This window comes from Schistocerca cancellata, chromosome 5, assembly GCF_023864275.1.
Source record: "Schistocerca cancellata isolate TAMUIC-IGC-003103 chromosome 5, iqSchCanc2.1, whole genome shotgun sequence".
NCBI classification, from domain to species: domain Eukaryota; kingdom Metazoa; phylum Arthropoda; class Insecta; order Orthoptera; family Acrididae; genus Schistocerca; species Schistocerca cancellata.
Window position 1 is genome coordinate 115,717,548 of NC_064630.1, and position 14,105 is coordinate 115,731,652.

At 43.1% G+C, this 14,105-nt stretch overlaps 1 protein-coding gene across 1 annotated transcript in view; it reads right to left on the reverse strand.

Moving 5' to 3' along the window:
• Positions 1-14,105, reverse strand: part of LOC126188388 (hemicentin-2-like) — a 761,121-nt gene that overhangs the window by 143,434 nt on the left and 603,582 nt on the right. Inside the window, exon 10 of the mRNA XM_049929988.1 lies at positions 1,617-1,910. Within this exon, the coding sequence (XP_049785945.1) occupies positions 1,617-1,910 (294 nt within the window). The remainder of the gene's footprint in view (positions 1-1,616; positions 1,911-14,105) is intronic.

Sequence of the window (14,105 nt, forward strand, 5' to 3'; positions counted from 1 at the left end):
TTTTTCAAAATTAATTTCCACCAATTTCATTTGAATTTTCCTTTCATTTACATGTAACCGTTCCTCCCTCTTTACCGACAGATTAACTTCGGTGACGATTGCTTTTCCCAAATTTCCATTAGGTACACGCGATTTAATTTTTCACTGTCATTAACGTCGATAAGTGAGGGGGAGGTTACAAACTGTAGTTTGGAGTTCTCTCTCTCTGTCTGTCGCTCTCTCTCTCTCTCTCTCTCTCTCTCTCTCTCGCTCTCTCTCTCTCTAGCTCTCACTGTCACCCCCTTCTCCCTGGGCGGACAGACAAATCTCTGACACTAACAAGGGAACCTCCCCATCGCACCCCCCTCAGATTTAGTTATAAGTTGGCACAGTGGATAGGCCTTGAAAAACTGAACACAGATCAATCGAGAAAACAGGAAGAAGTTGTGTGGAAGTATGAAAAAAAAGCAAAATATACAAACTGAGTAGTCCATGCGAACATAGGAAACATCAAGGACAGCTTGAGCTCAGGTGCGCCGTGGTTCCGTGGTTAGCGTCAGCAGCTGCGGAAGAAGAGGTCCTTGGTTCAAGTCTTCCTTCGAGCGTAGAATTTAATTTTTTATTTTCAGACAATTATCAATGTTCAGGAACTCAGACATATTCAACTCCGCTCTCCAAAATTCCAGGACATGTTCAGATTTGCTTGGACAAATGCAGGATTTGATGGTTTACACACGGAAAAATTTGAAAACGTTAAAAACATATGTTTTGACAGAGCACAGGGTAATGTGTGCGACTGTGAAACTGTTGGATTCATTTGTTGCAGTTTATGTGGCAAACTCTTATGTTTTCATCACTTTTTTGGGAGTAATTCTCACATCCACAAGAAAACCTAAATCGGGCAATGCAGAATGTTTTTACCCATTCGCCAAGTGTACAAGTTAGGTGGGTCGACAACATATTCCTGTCATGTGACGCACATGCCCTCACCAGTGTCGTATAGAATATATCAGACGTGTTTTCCTGTAGAGGAATCGGTTGACCTATGACCTTGCGATCAAATGTTTTCGGTTCCCATTGGAGAGGCACGTCCTTTCGTCTACTAATCGCACGGTTTTGCGGTGCGGTCGCAAAACACAGACACTAAACTTATTACAGTGAACAGAGACGTCAATGAACGAATGGACAGATCATAACTTTGCGAAAATAAAGAAAAACTTTTCACTTGAGGAGAGATTTGAACCGGGGAACCTCGTTCCACAGCTGCTCACGCTAACCACAGGACCACGGCGCTCCTGAGTTCAGATTATCCTTGATGTTGCCTATCTTCGCATGAACTACTCAGTTTGTATATTTTGCTTATTTTTTCATAGTTCCACATAACTTCTTCCTGTTTTCTCGATTGATTTGTGTTCAGTTTTTCAAGGCCTATCCACTGTGCCAACTTATAACTAAATCTGAGGGGGCTGCGATGGGGAGGTTCCCTTGTAAGTAGCGTAAGGTCTTGCTACAGGGGTTAACGAATGGTTTGGTCACGCGCGTGTGACGTGGATAAGCCCCTTGAGTGCACCAGATTGACAGGCAGGTACTTTCGGCTCGGAGCCTGAGACACGTGGCGCCTGCACACAGGTCCGTACCGGCGGCGATGATGTGGAAGACGCAGGGCGCGCGCTGGCTGCCGATGTGGTTGCTGGCCCAGCAGAGCAGCGTGCCGTAGTCGAGCTCCGTGGCCGGCGTGTAGGCCACGTAGCTGACGGGCCCCGCCCTGGCGACGCGCGACGGCGCCACGTCCAGGCTCTCCGCCGAGTTGTTGAACGTCCAGCGGAAGGTCACGTCCGCCGGGTTTGCCTCCACCTCGCACGAGATGTTGGCGCGCTCGTTCTTCGCCACGCCGATCACCCGGCTCTGGTTCGGCTTACACGTCGGGGCATCTGCGCACAATGAAAACGTACCTTATTTTATGAAAAACAACAGTCTTGATCACGTTTCATCATTTTTCATCATACACTATTGGCCATTAAAATTGCTACACCAAGAACAAACGCAGATGATAAACGGGTGTTCATTGGACAAATATATTACACTAGAACTGACATGTGATTACACTTTCACGCAATTTGTGTGCATATTATATATATTATGCAACTGTGTATCTGCAGTAATGGTGTGTATATTCTTTGTCATTTAAAGCCATTGATTTGTGACAAGAAAATTAAGAGTTTTGTAATTTATATGTGAAACAAGCACAATGATCTGTTAAAATTATAAATTATTATAAGAAGTGTATGTTCATAAAAAAGACAATGTTTATTGAAAGCTGGTTCATGCTTAGGGCGATTGTATTGGTTATATTAAAGACATAGGGAAGTCCCTCCGCAGCGGAAGTGGCATGGCGCGATGTAGAAGGTGGTTTTGGCTGTCGAACTGGGCGGTTCCTTGGTCTGAACGGTATGTAGTATGTGTCTAGTAATAGCACGGTACACTTCGACTGTGCCAAGAGAGACAATTGGAAGCTGCTGTGTAAAGGAATTTTAGCTCGGATGTGGATCTGGCTATTATTTGATATTCTCGGTAGCAAATGAGTGACTCTAATATGTCGAAAATCCGACGCCAAGAAGAGATTTTATAGAGCATTAGAACATCAAGAGCCGTGAGTACAGTTAGCCGCCATGTCGCTTGCCACCAAAACCTCGCCACTGCTTTGCTAAATTTCATACCCGCAGCTTTGCATGTGGGCATGGAGCAGTTAATTTGTGTATGTGGTTTTAATAATAATCCAAATGATATGTTTCTGTATCCGGAACCATATTTTCTACCCTGATCACGAACCTATGCAGTGTCTTCACCTAAGTGGGTATCCTGTTTCAAATGAACAATTATTGCAGTCAAGTGTTTCAAAGTGATTTTTTTGTCAAATGTAAAAAGCATAGTAAAACTTAAAGTTAAAACCACAAAAGTGAAGTTAGATAGGATTTTGCTAGAGTACTGTTAGTTTATTGCATAGTTTTGCAGGAATATAGTACCAGATTGGGTAAATGTTACAGTCCGAAATACCTGCTTCACAGGTGATAAAAAAGGCAATTAAGTTAAACTCATTTTAAAAACAGTGTGGTTTTCATTTCAATCATGAATGATTCCTCTTTCGAAGTTAATTAAGCTCAGTGTTGATTTTTCTTTTGTGTTGGTAAGTGAATTATAAACTACTCCATGTGAAGTGAAGGATTAAAATGGTTCAAATGGCTCTGAGCACTATGGGACTTAACATCTGAGGTCATCAGTCCCCTAGAACTTAGAACTACTTAAACCTAACTAACCTAAGGACATCACACATATCCATGCCCGAGGCAGGATTCGAACCTGCGACCGTAGAGATCGCGCGGTTCCAGACTGAAGCGCCTAAAACTGATCGGCCACACCGGCCGGTTGTAGAGGAGTACAAGCAGTGTATTTATGATATTATTTATTAATATTTGTGTTTACTTCTTCCATGTCAGTTAAGATAGAAGCCCCTTGTGTCCAAATTTAGTTCTGCACTTCATGGAGTAACATTTCAGTATCGATTTAAGTAATGATCTTGAGCGTAGCTGTTGTTAGTATGAGTTTGGTGCAAATTTGCTTTCCATAATTACTGGTGTGTGCGTTGTTGATAACTCCTGCTACACACAGCTCAGAGTGCCCTGAGTCAGTTTGTATCCTGTGCGCTATTCAAAGGGAAATATCAACGAAAGTAACTTTAATAACCAATGCTCAACTTTCTTAAACATATATTTCCAAATTAATGTGCCTAACTGGGCTGGTGAGCGTTAATTTTTTATGCACATCTGATTTTTATCACTTTCATTAACTCTCAAGTTTAAAGTCCGCTTAGATTTTCTACTAATTCCACCATATTGTAGTTCGCTACCTTTACCCATGAGACACACACAAGAGCGGTCAAAATCTGAATTCCTCTCAGAGGGTAACGTTAGTTTGTTTCACAGTACGCTTGTGCAACATACATGGCAAGCTAGTGTCGTACGTTGCTTTTCCCGTGACCGGATTGAAGGTTTGGTTGTTAGGGAAGAGTGACATAAACACTCTAGTGTTGTAAGGTCTGTGACTAAGGAGCGGATCTCTGTCATTGAGGAACTGAACTTTTCATAGAATGTTTCGATCGTTGCTTCCAGTGACTTGAAGACAGTTTTAGAAATAGTGTATCTTATCAGTGTCGCTTTGACGTGTAGTGCATCGTCCAAGAAAAGTTACATGGCCGCCATCACGATAGCGTCTTATTTTTGATGTCCCTTCGTACAATACGAGACTGGAATAGAAGGGAGAACCGATAGAGTTACTCAAGATACCCTCCGCCACACACCGTCAGGTGGCTTGCGGAGTATCGATGTAGATGTAGATGTAGATGTAAATGTAGATGTAGATGTGTCGACGGTCTCTGACAAACTACATACTTTTCCTTGTCCTGTACCTAAAAAAATTCCTCGAGTCAAGCAGACTGCCTTTGAAAGAGATTTCCTTAACAACCAGGTAACATCCTGCAAGCTCACAGCACGAAATTCAACTGTGGTTCATGGGACTTACAACTATATATTGCCTTACACATCTTGTTGATAATACATGTGAGCCAACTAGGGACTCCTAGCCCGTTAGGCTAATGACCGATCTTCTTGCCATGTCCCGACTAGCGGTGTGGGAATGTGTATTGGTCAATGAGACCTCCAACCTCATGCACGTACACTCTAAGAAAGAAGAAACAAAGGCGTACCTCGAAGCAGTTATCCGATTAGGGCCGACATCGGAGACGTGATGTACACGTACACTTACCTGAGGGAAACCGTGCCAAATTTTGTCAGACGGTGCCTTACATAGTCAAACTCCCGAGAGGGTTGCAGGGCCCTGCCCATAATGGTTCAAACGTTCTCAATATTGGAGAAATCCAGTGACCTTGCTGCAGAAGGTAGAGTTTGGCAAGTACGAAGAAAGCGGAATAAACCCTTGAGATGTGCGGTCGGGCTGAAATGTAAACCAATGACGGATTGCCATGAAGGGTAACAAAACGGGGCGTAGAATATCGTTGACGACCGATGTACCACAAGGGTGCCGCAGATGACATCCTAAGGGGGTCGTGCTATAAACAGAAATGTCACCCCTGATCATCACTCCTGGTTGTGAGGCGGTTATTGGAGATGACAATCAGGATGACAGTCCCACCACAGCCTATGGCATCCCAACAAGTCTTCGCTGATCATCGTGGCTCATTTGGCAGCGGGACTCACCACTGAAGACAACTCTACTCTAGTCAATGAGGTTCAAGGCCGAAGACATTTCTGGGGACACTCTGGATAGCGATGTGATACCAACATAACTGTCGCCGCCATATAGCCCGACAGCTAGGAGAGATGGTCTCGGGTGTCGTTTCACTTCAAATCTGGAGCTCTTTGTTTGGCATCCGCAGCACCCTTACAGGACAGCAGTCCGTCCACGATATTCTACGCTCCGGTTTGTTGCCTTTCATAACAATCCATTATTGGTTTACATTTAATCAGGACAACGTCCTCTCGCACACAGTCAGAATTTCTGGTGTTTGTCTTCGTGCGTGCCTAACGCTACCTTGGCCAGCAAGGTCGCCAGATCTCTCCCCATCTGAGAAAATCTCAGAATATTGACAATGTAACGTGCCATTGGACATGATTTGGCACCATGTGTCAAAGGAAGGCTTTCAAAAACTCTATGAAACAATGACAAGCCAAATAATTGCTTGCATAAGGGCCAGAGGTGGACCAACGCGTTACTATGTTGTTCAGTTTGTGAGTCATTGCGATTTAACACCAATTTTAGAAAGTTGCTATGATAGTGTTTCATCAAACGTATATGCAAATCTATAGCATATCTGGGAAACAACAGCTGCAAGTAGACAAAATGAGAGCAATGAGAACAATGTGATAGTAATTGAATGAATATGAGAAATACAGCATACAGTTTACCTACGTTTCAACGTTAGTATTAACGTCTTCTTCGGAACCTGCAAAACGTTAGTATTATAATCTGCTATAAAATTATATTAGATATGGTCATCCTACAGGATGCAACGTGTAGTACTTCCATAAAATATTATTTAAATGTTTGCCTAAAATATCTGCCGTACGGTGCTGCCATCTCTGGGACGTATAAATAGAAGTGACAAAACCTTATGGTTATGCATCAGTTTTATAAAGTTGACTTGGGACATGGCTTGTTTTAGGCAAACATTTAAACAATATTTTATGGAAGTACGAGGTGCATTCAGGTTCTAAGGCCTCCGATTTTTTTCTAATTAACTACTCACCCGAAATCGATGAAACTGGCGTTACTTCTCGACGTAATCGCCCTGCAGACGTACACATTTTTCACAACGCTGACGCCATGATTCCATGGCAGCGGCGAAGGCTTCTTTAAGAGTCAGTTTTGACCACTGGAAAATCGCTGTGAGTAGGGAGCATGAGGAATCACTTCAAAGTTGTTATCACGAAGAAACTGTTGCATAACGTTAGCTCGATGTGCGGGTGCGTTGTCTTGGCGAAACAGCACACGCGCAGCCCTTCCCGGACGTTTTTGTTGCAGTGCAGGAAGCAATTTGTTCTTCAAAACATTTTCGTAGGATGCACCTGTTACCGTAGTGCCCTTTGGAACGCAATAGGTAAGGATTACGCCCTCACTGTCCCAGAACATGGACACCATCATTTTTTCAGCACTGGCAGTTACCCGAAATTTTTTTGGTGGCGGTGAATCTGTGTGCTTCCATTTCTGGATTGAAAAATGGCATCCACGTCTCATCCATTGTCACAACCAACGAAAAGAAAGTCCCATTCATGCTATCATAGCGCGTCAACATTGTTTGGCAACATGCCATACGGGCAGCCATGTGGTTGTCCGTCAGCATTCGTGGCACCCACCTGGATGAAACTTCTCGCATTTTCAGGTCGTCATGCAGGATTGTGTCCACAGAATCCACAGAAATGCCAACTCTGGAGGCGATCTGTTCAACAGTCACTCGGCGATCCGTGAAAACAATTCTCTTTACTTTCTCGATCATGTCGTCAGACCGGCTTGTGCGAGCCCGAGGTAGTTTCGGTTTGTTGTCACATGATGTTCTGCCTTCATTAAACTGTCGCACCCACTAACGGACTTTCGACACATCCATAACTCCATCACGACATGTCTCCTTCAACTGTCGATGAATTTCAATTGGTTTCACACCACGCAAATTCAGAAAACGAATGATTGCACGCTGTTCAAGTAAGGAAAACATCGCCATTTTAAGTATTTAAAAGAGTTCTCATTCTCGCCACTGGCGGTAAAATTCCATCTGCCTTACGGTGCTGCCATCTCTGGGACGTATTGACAATGAACGCGGCCTCATTTTAAAACAATGCGCATGTTTATATCTCTTTCCAGACCGGAGAAAAAAAATCGGAGGCCTTAGAACTTGAATGCACCTCGTAATACACGTTGCATCCTGTAGGATGACCATATCTAAAATAATTTAATAGCACATTATAATAATAACTTTTTGCAGTTTCCGGAAAAGACGTTAATACTAACTTTGAAACCTAGGTAAACGATAAAGTTAACCTGCAACTGTAGGCTATATATTCTCATATAAACAATATCAGTTGCTGTCGCTGCATAAAAGTGTTAAAAAATATGTAACTGAATGAAGTCGAAAGCATAGCTTTGCCTACCGATCTAGCTTAAAATACTAAGAGGTGTGGGTATCAACTTTGGTACGGAGCCTTCTATTCGGTCACTGAGTGGTCTTAACTAGGTCACGCATGGAAGACGACAGAGAGTACACTGGTGTACTAAATTCTACTTCCGTGATTGATTTACTGTAGAATATTATAATACAGACTGTACTTCCTACCAACTTACGAACGTCTAGCTGGCGCTAAGCACTACGGGACTTAACATCTTGAGGTCATCAGTCCTCTAGACTTAGAACTACTAAAATGTAACTAATATAAGGACATCACACACATCCATGCCCGAGACCGGATTTAAACCTGCGACCGTCGCAGCAGCGCGGTTTCGGACTGAAGCGCCTAGAACCGCTCGTCCACATCGGCCGGCGCCTAGCTGGTAGATAGATGACTTCGCAAATCTAACACCAGTCAGCATCTCGTTCGGATGAAATCTCTTGGAGATTCTTCATAGGTTACCCACAAGAGCTTATTCCCCTTCTAACTGCAAGTTATCGTTAAGTCGCTGGAGCACCGAAGGGTACTAAGCTGATGAAAAAGATAAGCATTTACCCCCCATTTCAAGTACGGTATCCGTCATATGCAAATAATTACAGGCTTATATCGGGGACAGTCTGTTGTACAATTATGGAATATGTTTAAACTCCCTTATTATGATGTAATCTCCTCTATAAAAACGAAGAGATGTTTCAAATCTCTGATCACACTGATCGACCATTAAATCCCAGAACCAGTATACAAAAGATCTCTGGTTGATGGTATGTTCCCCAAATTTCGGTAGCCATTCCGCATGGTCGTATAGTACACAAAGTACAAGTTCATAAAGTATAGGACCACATTTGTGTCAGGTCTTCCCCGCAGGCAGAATTCAAAGCTATTTTCTTAAAAGGAGGATATCCGCAGATATAAAGTAACTTCGGGAGTATTCCGCGGATAACGTTAGAAGCTCAGTGAGGTTGTTGGTATACGATGCCATTGTCTATATTATGACTGCCCCGCCATAAAAATGCTGGAATACCTGCCAGTTGAGTATGCAACTAAGTAAATGTACAACAATGTGCTTTAATTAGGCCACCAGAAGGAGCAACTTGCATGGAGTAACCTTCTGAGACGACATAAAACGGAATAATCAGATTAAAGGAATTGTAGGAAAAGCAGATGCCACGCAGAAAGACGACTTCCGACCTACAGCGACAATATCGTACGGTACTGCTAACTTATCGCATCGAAACAGTATTCGCCTCGTTGTTGCGCACTTACGTTGTGTACTGCAATTACATATAATTAGTGTCACTTTTAGACTTGTGTTACTCAACGTGGCTGGTTTGGCAAAAAGACAAAAAGCACAGGACAAGTGGAACACAGATTTTCAACTTTGGTGGACTGAGAAATATGGTATGATTAACAATGACAGTAAGGCGGAGTGTGTTTTCCATAGCGATGATGATGATGATGATGATGATTGGTGTTTGGCACTCAACTGTGTGGTCATCAGCACCCGTACAAAGGCCCATTTTAACACAGTCCAATTTATTTTACACAGTCCAGTCTAGCCACAGTCACGAATGAGTGAGACGAAAACACAAACACCCTGTCCCCGGGGAGAGAAAATCCTCAACTCGGCCGGAAATCGAACCCGGGACCCCGTGATCCAGAGGCAGCAACGCTAGTCACTAGACCACGAGCTGAAGGCATTTTACAGAGTGAGATAGCGGTATGAAGAACATCGTCTGTAAAGCGGCACTATGAAACAAATCACAAATCTCTTTGTCAATAAAACGAACCAGAGCCAAATGAATTCACTGAATGTGCTATTAACGACAGGAATAGACGGTGACATCATGCTTAAGTACGTTGGCAAAGATTGTCGTACCAATGCCGCAAGTTTCTCGGCTGCAGATGTCATTGTTCGACATTATAAACGTTTCATAACAGAGAACAGTATCGAAGCATATGGCCAATGCTTTTCTCAAAAATTTTTAAGGATACTAGTTTATCTAGAAACACAATAAAACGGAGAATCCTAAACTGACGAAAGTGTACAAGAACAAAAAAATAATGAGATCAAGCCCAATCCTTACACTTAGCTGTGCCCCGGTAAAAGTACAGACATAACTAAATCTCCCAGTTTAGCTGTGTTTTCTCGATGTTGTGTTCTAAATGACAAGAAAGGAAGAATTTATTGCGATAATATCGATGCCAGCAATTACTAAGGGCATATTATTTGTACAGGTGTAAAAAATTCGCTGACTGAAAAAAAAATACAGATTGAAGCAAAGTTGTTTCAATAGCCGCTGATGGTGCTCCCAATATGGTGGATAAAAAAATTATTTTTATTTGAAACATACATTGTACATTCTATTCTTTAATTCCACTCCATCTTCCCTTGATAATTTAATGGCCGTAGTCACAAAAATAGTGACCCCTACGTGTAAAGTCAGTTAGGAGTACAATGGCTTAGTGATGTATAACAATGATCGCTGGTTGAGCCGCGGCAATGTAGGTCAAAGATCTATTGAATGGAATCAGACAGTTTATTTTTAAGAAAAGTGGGGAACTCGGTGTAAATTTCACAGATAATGGATGTTACGGTGCTTACAAAACAGATCTTTTTAGGGTCATCTGCCAGCATTTCAATGATTGGACGTAAGGGTTCTAGGAACAAACAAGACGGTTATTGATATAATAGACTTTATTCGCGCTTTTGGTGCTAACTGGAAGTTTTTAACAACGATATTGTTTGCAAAAACTACAAGTATTGCTCAAATTTGTAAAAATCTATCAGTGGTTTCGATTTCCATGATAATTCCGACAAAGAAAATGTCACTGAGGAATTTTCTTCGATAATACACTCATCAGTTCAAGAATTTTCATCGAGATTTTCTCAGTTGGAAGAGTTGTAGGAAACACTAAAATTTATTATGTGACTTATATGTATAAATAAAACTTGGGTGAATTTGATTAGCTGGAAACTAAAGAAATTGAAATTCACCTGTTTAATTTGCGATCTGGTTCAACATTGACCCAAAAATTCATCGAAACAAGAAAGGAAACAGAAGTAAACGAATTAGAAAGACTATACGGCAATTAGAGAAAAAATGCCAACATTATAAGTATGGAAATGTGGAATTCAATTCCAGACAAATATAGCTGTCTAAGAAGCAGGCGTTTTATATCTTGACAATATTTTCATCTGTTTACGCCCGTGACTCATTATATTCTGAAATGAATGAAATAAAGACATACTAAGGAACCGAGTGTCAGACGATACAGCTCGCAGCTCGGCTTACTTCTGTAAATGTTACTAAGTATGCACCTAAATTTAATCATTTGACATGTTTCAGCAGCAGAATTGACGTTAATTTTACTCTTATTATATCAGATAAATTGTTTATTTTATGGTTGCTGCATAAGAGGTGTGTTTCTGGTTGCAAATAAAGGGTATTAATACGAATATCTGTCTCTATATCTGGCAGAAAATCCAAATAAATTCTGGTCGTATGTAAAATACACTGACAAGACTCAATCAATACCTTCACTGTTCGATAACAATGGTGATAATATTGATGACTGTGTCACTAAAGCAGAGTTACCAAATACGGTCTTCGAAAATTCCTTCACAAAAGAAGACGAAGTAAATTCGAACCAAGAGCAATAGCTGAGTGACTTAGAAGTAGACAACCTCGATGTAGAGAAGCAGCTTAAAGAAAGAAAGGCAATGCCTCCGGTTCAAATAGTATACAACTCAGGTTCGTTTTGAGTGTACGCTGATACGATAGATCCATACATAGAAATCGTACACAACAGCTCCCTTTTCGACGTACCGATCAACAAAGACTGGAAAATTGCACAAATCGCACCAGGACCGAAGAAAGGGAATAGGAGTAATATCCTGAATTACAGACAGATGTAACTAACGTCGATTTACAGTGGGATTTTGGAACATATTCTGTGTTCAAACATTATGAATTACCTCGAAGAAAATGATTTGTTGACAAATAGCAAACTCAGCTTTAAAAATATCGTTCTTGTGACATACAATTAGATATTTCTTCTCACGAAGTAATGAGCGCCATCGATAGGGGAATTCAAACTGATTCCTTATTTTTATATTTCCAGAAGGTCTTTGACACCATTCCTCTCAAGTGACTTCTAATTAAACTGCACGCTTGTGGAGTGTCGTCCCAGCTGTGTGACTAGATCCGTAATTTTCTGTCATAAGATCTGACGGAAGGTCATTGAGTAAAACAGAAGTAATATCTGGCGTTCCCCGAGGAAGTATTTTAGACAATCTACACTCCTGGAAATGGAAAAAAGAACACATTGACACCGGTGTGTCAGACCCACCATACTTGCTCCGGACACTGCGAGAGGGCTGTACAAGCAATGATCACACGCACGGCACAGCGGACACACCAGGAACCGCGGCGTTGGCCGTCGAATGGCGCTAGCTGCGCAGCATTTGTGCACCGCCGCCGTCAGTGTCAGCCAGTTTGCCGTGGCATACGGAGCTCCATCGCAGTCTTTAACACTGGTAGCATGCCGCGACAGCGTGGACGTGAACCGTATGTGCAGTTGACGGACTATGAGCGAGGGCGTATAGTGGGCATGTGGGAGGCCGGGTGGACGTACCGCCGAATTGCTCAACACGTGGGGCGTGAGGTCTCCACAGTACATCGATGTTGTCGCCAGTGGTCGGCGGAAGGTGCACATGCCCGTCGACATGGGACCGGACCGCAGCGACGCACGGATGCACGTCAAGACCGTAGGATCCTACGCAGTGCCGTAGGGGACCGCACCGCCACTTCCCAGCAAATTAGGGACACTGTGGCTCCTGGGGTATCGGCGAGGACCATTCGCAACCGTCTCCATGAAGCTGGGCTACGGTCCCGCACACCGTTAGGCCGTCTTCCGCTCACGCCCCAACATCGTTCAGCCCGCCTCCAGTGGTGTCGCGACAGGCGTGAATGGAGGGACGAATGGAGACGTATCGTCTTCAGCGATGAGAGTCGCTTCTGCCTTGGTGCCAATGATGGTCGTATGCGTGTTTGGCGCCGTGCAGGTGAGCGCCACAATCAGGACTGCATACGACCGAGGCACACAGGGCCAACACCCGGCATCATGGTGTGGGGAGCGATCTCCTACACTGGCCGTACACCACTGGTGATCGTCGAGGGGACACTGAATAGTGCACGGTACATCCAAACCGTCATCGAACCCATCGTTCTACCATTCCTAGACCGGCAAGGGAACTTGCTGTTCCAACAGGACAATGCACGTCCACATGTATCCCGTGCCACCCAATGTGCTCTAGAAGGTGTAAGTCAACTACCCTGGCCAGCAAGATCTCCGGATCTGTCCCCCATTGAGCATGTTTGGGACTGGATGAAGCGTCGTCTCACGCGGTCTGCACGTCCAGCACGAACGCTGGTCCAACTGAGGCGCCAGGTGGAAATGGCATGGCAAGCCGTTCCACGGGACTACATCCAGCATCTCTACGATTGTCTCCATGGGAGAATAGCAGCCTGCATTGCTGCAAAAGGTGGATATACACTGTACTAGTGCCGACATTGTGCATGCTCTGTTGCCTGTGTCTATGTGCCTGTGGTTCTGTCAGTGTGATCATGTGATGTATCTGACCCCAGGAATGTGTCAATAAAGTTTCCCCTTCCTGGGACAATGAATTCACGGTGTTCTTATTTCAATTTCCAGGAGTGTATTATTCCTGATCTACATAAACGATTGAAGAGACAAGCTGAGAAGACCTCGTAGAGTTGTCACCGATGATGCTATCATTTACCTTCTTGTAATGTCATCAGATGATTAAAATCAATTGCAAAATGATTTAGACAAGGTATGTGTGTAGTGTAAAAGTGGCAATTGACTCTATATCAAGAAAAGTTTGAAGTCATCCACATGAGTGCTAAAAGGAACCCGCTAAATCTTAGTTACACGATAAATCACACAAAGCTAAAGGCTATAAACGCAACAAAATATTTAGGGATTACAATTACAAATAACTTAAACTGGAACGATCCCGTAGATAATGTTGCGCGGAACGCAAACCAAAGATTGCGATTTATTGCCAGGACGCTTAGTTTATGTAATAAGTCTACTAGAAAGACTGCTTACACTATGGTTGGGGATTGAAGAAGGACATTGAAAAAGTTCAAAGAAGGGCAGCTCGTTCTGTATCATCGTGAAATGAGGGAGCGACTGCCACTTATATTGGGGTGGCAGTCATTAAACCGAAGATGTTTCACGCCGCTGCGGGAGCTTCTCAGGAAATTTCAATCACCGAATTTCTCCTCAGAATGTGAATAATTTTTCTAGCGCCCCCCTCCCCCTTAACAGGGAGAAATGGTCATTACCATAAAATAAGAGAAATCAGAG